The 8,918-nt window shown below is 37.7% G+C and overlaps 1 protein-coding gene across 9 annotated transcripts in view; it reads right to left on the bottom strand.

Annotated features, from left to right (window-relative positions):
* Window positions 1–235: 235 nt before the first annotated feature.
* The window catches only part of FRY (FRY microtubule binding protein), a 208,021-nt gene continuing 199,338 nt past the window's right edge, over window positions 236–8,918 (bottom strand). For 2 of the 9 annotated variants that reach the window (XM_054057246.1, XM_054057256.1), the window contains exons 59-62: window positions 6,693–6,710; window positions 3,786–3,896; window positions 2,346–2,539; window positions 242–1,752 (exon numbers count right to left, since the gene is read on the bottom strand). In XM_054057246.1, coding sequence (XP_053913221.1) covers window positions 1,494–1,752; window positions 2,346–2,539; window positions 3,786–3,896; window positions 6,693–6,710 — 582 coding nt within the window. In that variant the 3' untranslated portion in view covers window positions 242–1,493. Of the gene's footprint in view, window positions 1,753–2,345; window positions 2,540–3,785; window positions 3,897–6,692; window positions 6,711–8,918 lie in introns of all 9 variants that reach the window. The other 7 variants (XM_054057215.1, XM_054057233.1, XM_054057242.1 and 4 more) reach the window with 7 other exon arrangements.

The raw sequence follows: 8,918 nt of genomic DNA, 5'->3' as shown, positions 1-8,918 counted from the left end.
CCTTGACTGTTTTCAAGACCGGACTGGATAATGGTAATGAATAGAACCATTATTGATGTTTTTAACAGAAACAAACCTTCAACTCCATTTTGGATTATTTTCAATTATGAAACTGCTTTAGCCAACATACTCTTCGTGGGTGAATTGTAACTACAGACTGACAAAAGGATCATTGCATTTCTCACTGTTTTCTTCTGAAACACCACAAATGATGGAAAAGGTGTCTTTTGGGGGCAGCTGATCATGGATGCCGTCTGCAACAGTACAGATTCAGACAAGAACACTGTCTACACAACAAGCAAGTACTCTGCTGAGATTATATATCACTTTTATATTTTAGTTAAATGGATGTACTGACCCAAATATCAACCAAAGTTACTTCACAAAAATGGTAAGTGTATTTACAGAGTGAATAAGTTACACAGTTGTCAGAATAAAAGTGTCTCAGATGTGCAACAGATTTACATGCATACATTTAATACTGGACAGCAGTTAAATGTAAGAAAAAAAACATACAGGTATGACTTTTATATATACATTACAAATAAAATAAGACATCTCTTTAAAGAAACTTAACATGAGAACTTGCATTTCACGTTAATATTTTTACTATTTATACTCAAAATTTATATTAAATAAAAATCTGCATGCATAACAGTTCAAAAGATTTGACTCTGTGATGGAACTTTCTCCTACAAAATGACAAGTTAAATTAGATCAACCATCCTTTAATAGTATAAATATATTCATAAAAGCAACCCTCTAGTAAAAAGCAGCCAAGGTCCTTTAAAAAAAAAAAAAAAAGAGAAAATCTACCAAGACCATTCGTTGGGGGCCTAAGAACAGACCTCTGCAATATGATCCAGTACCTTCAGAGACAGTAGCCTAGTAACATTAGGAAATGTACTTCATAGCAGCTGGTTTTTTTAAGATACAGTAATCATATTCAAATTACAGTTACATTAAACTGTAGTCCATTTACAGTTTGTTTCATATACACAGGCTCTCAGCTTTTGACCAACAAGTTTGCGAGATGCTGTGGCCAGCTTCATTCTGCCCATCTTTCACTCAATGAATAAAAAGAAAAAAGGAAAAAAAGTATAAGTTTTTTTTAACAAAAAATATTATTTTGTGAAGGAAACATTGCACTTTTGCCAACCTAAAATTAATTTGCTATAAAGGAAGTATTGTTCAGTGTAGTAGGCTTTGGTATGCAATGGAAGTCACTTCTTCAGTAGTGAGTTGCATTTGCTCAGTGAAATGCTAACTGATTTTTGTGCAACAGAGGATGTTGTCCCAGATGCTCTATGCTACCTTTGTCCTTACAGTATTGCTACACATTTGAAGTTCAGCCCATCTCTTTTTAGAAGAAATCCTAAATGTAACAAGAGTGAGTACAGTTTGACCAAACCTTTGTAAGGCTGAGAAGACATTGAGCCACCTCACTCCAACACGGCAGCACTCCGAGCTTGAAAGAGGACACAAGAGTCCTGTCAGAGACTTGTGCCGGAAACGCTGGAGTCTGGAAGAAAAGTATTGATGACCCGGTAACTCTGAGCTCTGCGAATCATGTCGCGGATCTCTATGTTCAGTTCCATTAATTTGGTACAGATCTCAGTCAGGCTCTGGTTGGAGCCCACCAGTGCATAGGTGCCCGTCTGACCCAACGTTTGGTGCCGGAAGTAAATGTTCAGTAGTGTCTGGACTTCATCATCAGAGCTACTTCCAAAGATATCATTGGGCCACAAAATCCTGCAGTCAAACAGGAAAAGAATGTGTGTATCATTATGGGTTTGATAGCACAGATGGAAACTAGGGGACCAAGCTCTCTAAAAGGAGAACTGACTCACACACACTCACAAGCCAAAAGCAACTCACTGTTTTATGCTACTTATTTGTTCCTCAGACTCTGGTCACGCACAGAAACCACATAAAAGCGCAATTCCTATTATCTCAAAAAAAAAAAAAGCTTAAGAAAACTAATTCAGATAAGTGAAAGTGGATCTGGGCTGAATGTTAGCTGATGCCGTTGACAGACTCCTGTGAGGAATTAGCTCCATAAAAAGATTCTTAAGAGCCTCACAGAATACTTTCAATCTACTCAATGTAATTAAACATCTTCACTGCTGTAAACATACATATTTGTGTTACTGATTTGCTATTGTTACTTGTGGCGCTCTCCTCCAGAAGTTAACTATATCATTGCCCCCCTGTACCTTGTTGAAACACATTCCGTTACTTTTGCTGGCCCAGCACATGGCACTTAGTACAAAGTTAGGGAGGTAATAAATGTATGCTGTTCTATTCGCATGGAAGTCTAATAGGAGCCGTGTGGCAAAACTTGCCTGCATTCTCTTATTTGTCGGACGGCTTTGACAAGTTCATTGTTTTTCAAACACTCCAGCATGGACTGAATCGCTGCTTCTGTAGAATTGAATGTGGGCTCAGATTCCGCTGTCAGAGGCTCGGCTGCAATTGCAGCAGTAGCATCCTTAAGATTTTTCTTCAACTCACTCAGTTCTCTTGACATATTTAACAGCTGTTCCAAGGAGAAAGATAAGAGACGGGGATTTTCATTCTACATAGGCACCACGTGGACCAGGTATTTCAAGTCTATTCTTACTACTACATTGGATGCACACCTTACAGAGAAGACCCCAGCTTAACACAAGGACATTTCTTGATCGCTGTGCTCTGTACAAACTAAAGATTTCTAAGCTTTGTGCTTCTTTTAATCCTATGCTATATTTCTGATGATCATTCAACTTAAACTGATGACCTCAAAGGTATTTTGAAGTATTAGATGTTCTATGCAGTTGCTGAAAATAAACTTGACTTACAGTAATGTTCTTAGTTTTTTTTTAAAGTAAGGTACATAGTTTTATCTGAAAACAGAGAACTATTTGGTGCAAAAGCAATAGTTTTTAAATAACAATATTAAAAGAAAAACCTTGTAAAATTTACAGAATTAAAAAGAATTATGGTATTAAGTTATTTAAATTTTTAAAATAGATGTAATAATCTTTGGAAACATTAAACTGATTTCAACTTGTTTACCCAGAGAACAAGATGAGGTGGTACGCTTGCAGTCAAACAGTAAAGTAGCTCTACACTCCACACCTTTGCTTGCTCACGCATGACAGGATGCAAAACCATTTAATATCTGCTTATCAAAGACCATTGCAGGCACTTCTAGTATGAGGCACATGCAATGGAGACAGTTTATATGGCTGGAAATTACAATGCAGGATTCCAGCAAAAACCTTAATTGTGCATCTATATTAAGACTAATTTACCAAATTATTATCATGCTAACAAGTGGTCCTGGCCTAACTGCCTCCACAAAGTTCAGATAAAATCATTTGCGATCTAGGAAGAGGATGTTTTCTGTATGTTTGAAGAAGGCTCATTTCCCCTAAAAATTAAAGCCTCAGTTAAAATAAAAATAAATCACTTGCAGATGTTCACAGAGTTCAAGTCCTCCCTACACATAAAGTGTGTGAATGAAGTTAAAATTCCATGTATTATTCTAGATGGTTACCAATTACTGAAATGACTTTTAAAGACTGAATTTATAAAAGATCCCAGCCTCTGAAAGTACAGCCAATTACAAAAAATACAGCATCTTGATTATATTTTGATGCAGATACTCCTGTATTGGAGGGTTTTGTCTGCAGATGTATATTCAGGGTGAAACAGTGTAATCTTTAGTGTAAGCCCTTAGAAAGACAAAATAAGAACATGAAAGTAAAGTGGTACTTTCAGCGTAAGACATTGTAACATACCTCTGGCATGGAACTGACTTCATGCACTTGTCCAATAAGTTTACAGTAGGACTGAAAAAGCAACAGCAGCTGGAAATGCAGTTTATATAATCTCTGACATAGTTCCAATTGCTAAGGAAAGATTTGTAGGAGAAAACATAATTATTAAAGATCAGCGAGTTTGGATAATTTTCAGTAACGAATAAAACACACTGACATAGTTCAGTTCTTAAAAAAACATTAATTTACTGGAGTATGTTCATATAGTATTTCAGACAACACAAGTAACGTTCTTTTTTCTTCAGCTAAGTCATACACAACATTGAAAATCAAAATTATAATGGCTAGTTCTGATGTAGTGCACGTCAGCATCTATCTCAAAGCAGTTTATACAAGTTAGCTTTACTGTCTCCAGTTTGCAGCTGGAAAGCAGAGGCAGAATATGGGGAAAATGACTCTGCTGCATAGACCATAAACTCTTTCAAACTTTTGAAATGGTCAAAAGCTTCTTCTAAGAGGGTGGAAATCCAAGAAAGAAGCAATAAAGCAGTTGTCCAAAGCTCCAGCCCGCTTCTCTGAGAGTAGAGGGAGAGAAGCAGTAAATCCAGACAGGAGCGAGAAGGAGGAAATGGAAGCTCTGCAACTTAAACCTCAACTCATGGATTTTCCACCATCTTAAAGAAACCATACAACAGACAGACGGAGTTTCACGTGTAAGAGGACATCTGGCTTCCATTCCCAGAATAAGTAGATACTGTTCTATGAATATTAACTTGTTTCTTCCAGTGTAATGTGCAGCACCACACAGAAGGGGTCAGACACATTGGAGTAACACGTGATTGGCACGTTTGCCAGAGAAGTCAAGTTAATATGCTCATGGTCTGGTATCCATGTATCTATCAGGAGGGGGAATCTTGCAGATCATGGTGGGGAAGGGAGGAATATTTAATCTTTGGCAAATTATGGAAGAAGTGAAAACTCTGCAAGCCAGTCAGGAAGCCTCCCGACTCCTTGGCAGGAAAGCCTTACATATTTGATTTGTCTTCTCTTACAGACAGTGTCCAAGGCTGGGCTGAGTGATCTTCCCATTTGCTTGGAGGAACTGGAGCAGAGTTTCATGCCAAATATGGCAGAAAAGAAGATGCTATTAATGAGTTTGCTTCCCTAAAGCTCTTCGTACATGCCTAGCTACCAGCACATATTTCAGCTATTTGCTGAATTGGGGTCAGTTGCAAATGCCAGCACAAATACTAATAAAAAGTACTTTAAAAATGTCAAAAGCATTAATTTGAATCAGGAGTTTGTTTACATATAATTCAATATGTAAATGCCAGGATTTTTATTAATAAGCCAAAATTAGAAACATATCCTTAGTGTTCCAGTTCCCAGAATTTCTGTAGCAGCCAGAAAGGCCTGAGGGGCTGAGGTCAAAAGAGAGGCTCTTTGGCAAATTTCAGCTTTGTTTATCAGGGAGAGGTGGACACCAACTGTGCAGCCATGAACAGTCAGCCAAGGGCACTGCCATAACCAGGCAGAGTTAGTGTCCTGAAGATTTATGGAGGAGAGTGGGAGCAGAAGAGTGCCAACCCAGTGGGTGCCAACCTGGCAGGGCTCGTCCTGCTGAAGGCCAGGTGGACAGGGCTGCTTGCACCTCAGTATTTAATGTTTGTTACTGGTGAGAAGGGCCAGAGAGTTCCCTCCCCAAGTGGAAGGGAGGAATCCCACTGGACCGGATACAACAGCAAAGACCCACAGGATCTATGGGCCAGGCAGATCCATGGTGGGGAAAAAAAAGGAGGAAATGGATGTGTGACCTGCTAGGACAGAACTGACTTGTGAGCAGGATCAAAACCTACGGGTGGCCAAGAGAATGAAGAAGTAGGGCATGAAGGATGCTTTCTGTTAAATAATTCTGCTCAGAGGCTGTTCTCTGTAACGAATGCCACAGAGCACCACCAAGCCTGCATCCATGTGGCTAATTGTTCTCCTTCCAAAATAGTGACTGTTTAGACACAGCCTCCTGGAAACGGCTCTGGCTGCTGTCTTCTCTTGAACCATGCTCGGGCACGTGAGGGACTCGCTGGTGCCTCAGCCAGGGAAGGTGCCAACTGTTAAAAGCAGCCCAGGGACACACACTTGCTCCTTGGTCCTGTTTAGTTCACTGGTAGGGACACGGGCTAAGGTTCTCTGGTAGGGATCAAATTCACTCTATTCAAATTTTTGAGAACTGGCAACACTAGGTAGCAGTTGAACACAGACACTTGAAGTTGTCAGGGAGTTAAAGATTAATTGAAAATTAAGACATGGCACAACACAAATAAAACAAAAATCTCATGATAGCTTGGCATGTAACGCGAGGTATTTTTTACTCCTTGGAGAATAATAATTCCGTTTCACCCTTCTGGCAGCTAACCTGAATGAAGACAAACTATAGCCAAATTGAAGACTCAAGTTTGACTCACTCAGTACTGAGTTACCATAGCAAGCAACTCAATTTCTCTTCTTTCTGAATACAAAATAGAAATGAATAGTAGTGAAACAGTTCATCAACATAACCAATTTGAAACATTGCCAACTACAACCTGTAGTTTTTTATTAGGAAAAACTGAAAATGATTAATTTTAAAATAAAAAAAAAACCCTGCCTTCCACTCCAGCGTATTAAATCCATTCAAAGGCTTGATTTTTTAAAAATTTATGTAAAGAACCAATTAAAACAGTGTAGGAAGGTGTCAGAATTTTGGAATAGTATTTTTACATTTCACAAAACACACCTTAGTAAATTATTTTAGTCACTACACGTAGAACCACATATTCTACAGGGAAATTATAACGAAAAAGGAAAACATGCTTAGAAATAAAACAGTAAAATTAGGGCATATTAGTCCATCTACAGATGGACAAAGAATATGAAAGAACTTCAACTTACTGCAAGAGATTCCATTTGCTACACAGCAAGCATGGCACAGGAGAAAAGGAAAGGAAAGAAAGTATAGTGTCAGTGTAATGCATGCAATAGGAAGCACAGCCCATCTTTAATAGCATAACTTGTCAGCAGTATTAGCAATGCTTGCCTCAACCTGATAACTGGTTGGAAATAACACATACAACATGCATAGCATTCCTAATAAAATCAAGCTTTAATTCTAATGGTAAATTACAGTCTAAATATCCTCAGTTAGATCTTCAGATTTATTAGTTTTGATTTATCCCACTCAGTAGCTCAGAAACTTACAGTGAAATTATGTTATAAAACTTGCTGAAAAAATATTTTCATTTAAATTTAATTTTTTTAATATTAAAAAGAACTCATGTTGCAAAGTACTCAAAAAATAGGCAGTTTTCAAGTGATGAGCAGAACTGAACTTTGTTATTTATAAATATTGTTATTTATAAATACTTCTATTTCTCAACGAAATAGAGCTAATGACATTTCCAGGATATGCTTTGTGACTGCTGCATTTATTACTTAGCACATGACAATGGAAACGTTTTGCATATAATTTTTAAGTTATGACTGTCATAAGAAAAAAAAAATCCATGGGAAGTGCCAGTTTGGCTTCATTACACAGCAATGCCACAAGATCAGACACCTCTGTATTCCTTCCTCTCACCAGCAATGAGTCACTGATTCTGGAGCTATTAAAATGTCAATGTAAGTCCTGTTGAAATAGTAATAAACATTCTAATTGACCTGCACTGGCATTTCAAAGACAAGGGCACTAACTTCTCTCCTCAAACGAAGTTCTTTGCCAAGAACTACCATTTGCACTTTGTGCACTTCTAATGCCACTTTCCTAATTATAGATATATTACACTCTCAAGACATTTTAGATGAACAGAGTCATCACATAAATGCTACAATTAACAGACACACGACATCTGTCCAGTTGCACCCTGACGCCAGTGCCTATGCACACAGTAAAAAAACATTTGGAATTCTTATTAAAATTATTTACCTTACCATCAATACAAAGGCAGCAAACACAGAAATGTGAAATAAGGCTAATTTAGAAGAGCCAAGGTATTTCCATCTGGCTTCTTTCAATGGGCCTTACTATTAAAAATCGTATGAAAAGTATTGTCCCAAATCCTGCATTACTCTGCTAAGAAACCATGACAAACTACGCTTTAAGCTCTTGATGTTTAATTTTATGCATTTTACATAACTCGAATAGTTTCTTTCTTCTATTTAGTACCCTCAAAAAACTCCTTTTATATATTTGCTTCCACACGGTTCACATAAATTAAGCTTTGTAAAGCTAAATTCAAAATAAGAAGAGGACAAGAGCATACAGATCACTGTGCTTCAGTAAATTCACAGGTGGGCTAGCTTGGTTTTTTCCCAGTCTTGTTTGTCTCTGATTCAAGCTGCTCTGAAGTTTAGCACGTCACCGAGTTTCATTTGGACTTTCAAAATACTGAAATCTACATATAAGTTCTAATTTGCCATGAAATTTGCTTTAAAGAAAGGGTGTATGGGAAACAGCAAATTCCATGGTCTGTTTTTCCAGAAAATACTGTCTTCTCTGTACTGCTCACAAGCCAAAAAAGGCGGTTGAGAAGGGGTTTTCACATGACATGAAAACCCCTTCTTCTCCACTGAAAAAAAATACACCGGATACAAAATATCCCTAAACTGCCCACGCTTAAGTCCACATTGCTCTACAATTTCATTACTGTAATTTATCTTCCTCTCTCTTTCAGCATGAAATGAAATATTCCTTGCAAGTTGAAAAGACACCAAATATTGGAGTAATTGATACTTCTTTTAGTCCCCAGCAGCAAGGGCTCAGGGGGGGGATCACCCTAGCCTTCTCTCTTCTCAACTTCAAGTTCAATTTCTACAGTAAGGGAAGTGTTGTTTTAGGTTAGTTAGTAGACAGTGCACAATTAATGGCTCTGGCAACTGCAAATAGAGAATGTTTAGAGCCTCTAGATCACTTGCGGAGTTCTTTATGCTATGTCTAAGAAGTACATCCCCAACAGCAAAACTTCGATTTAGTTTTTTATTGGGAAAGAGAATTACTGTTCTTTACTATTAGAAGACCAAGAAGATAGCAAAGTACTAATCTTGAGATCACAGGCCTTCTTGCTTTTTTTCAAGGAATCATTTTTACATACTGAAAAGAGATGCGAGATACCCAATTATTTC

Source organism: Cuculus canorus, chromosome 1, assembly GCF_017976375.1.
Source record: "Cuculus canorus isolate bCucCan1 chromosome 1, bCucCan1.pri, whole genome shotgun sequence".
Lineage (NCBI taxonomy): Eukaryota > Metazoa > Chordata > Aves > Cuculiformes > Cuculidae > Cuculus > Cuculus canorus.
Note: the sequence above shows the minus strand (reverse complement) of the source record. Positions and strands in the feature narration are given on the sequence as shown.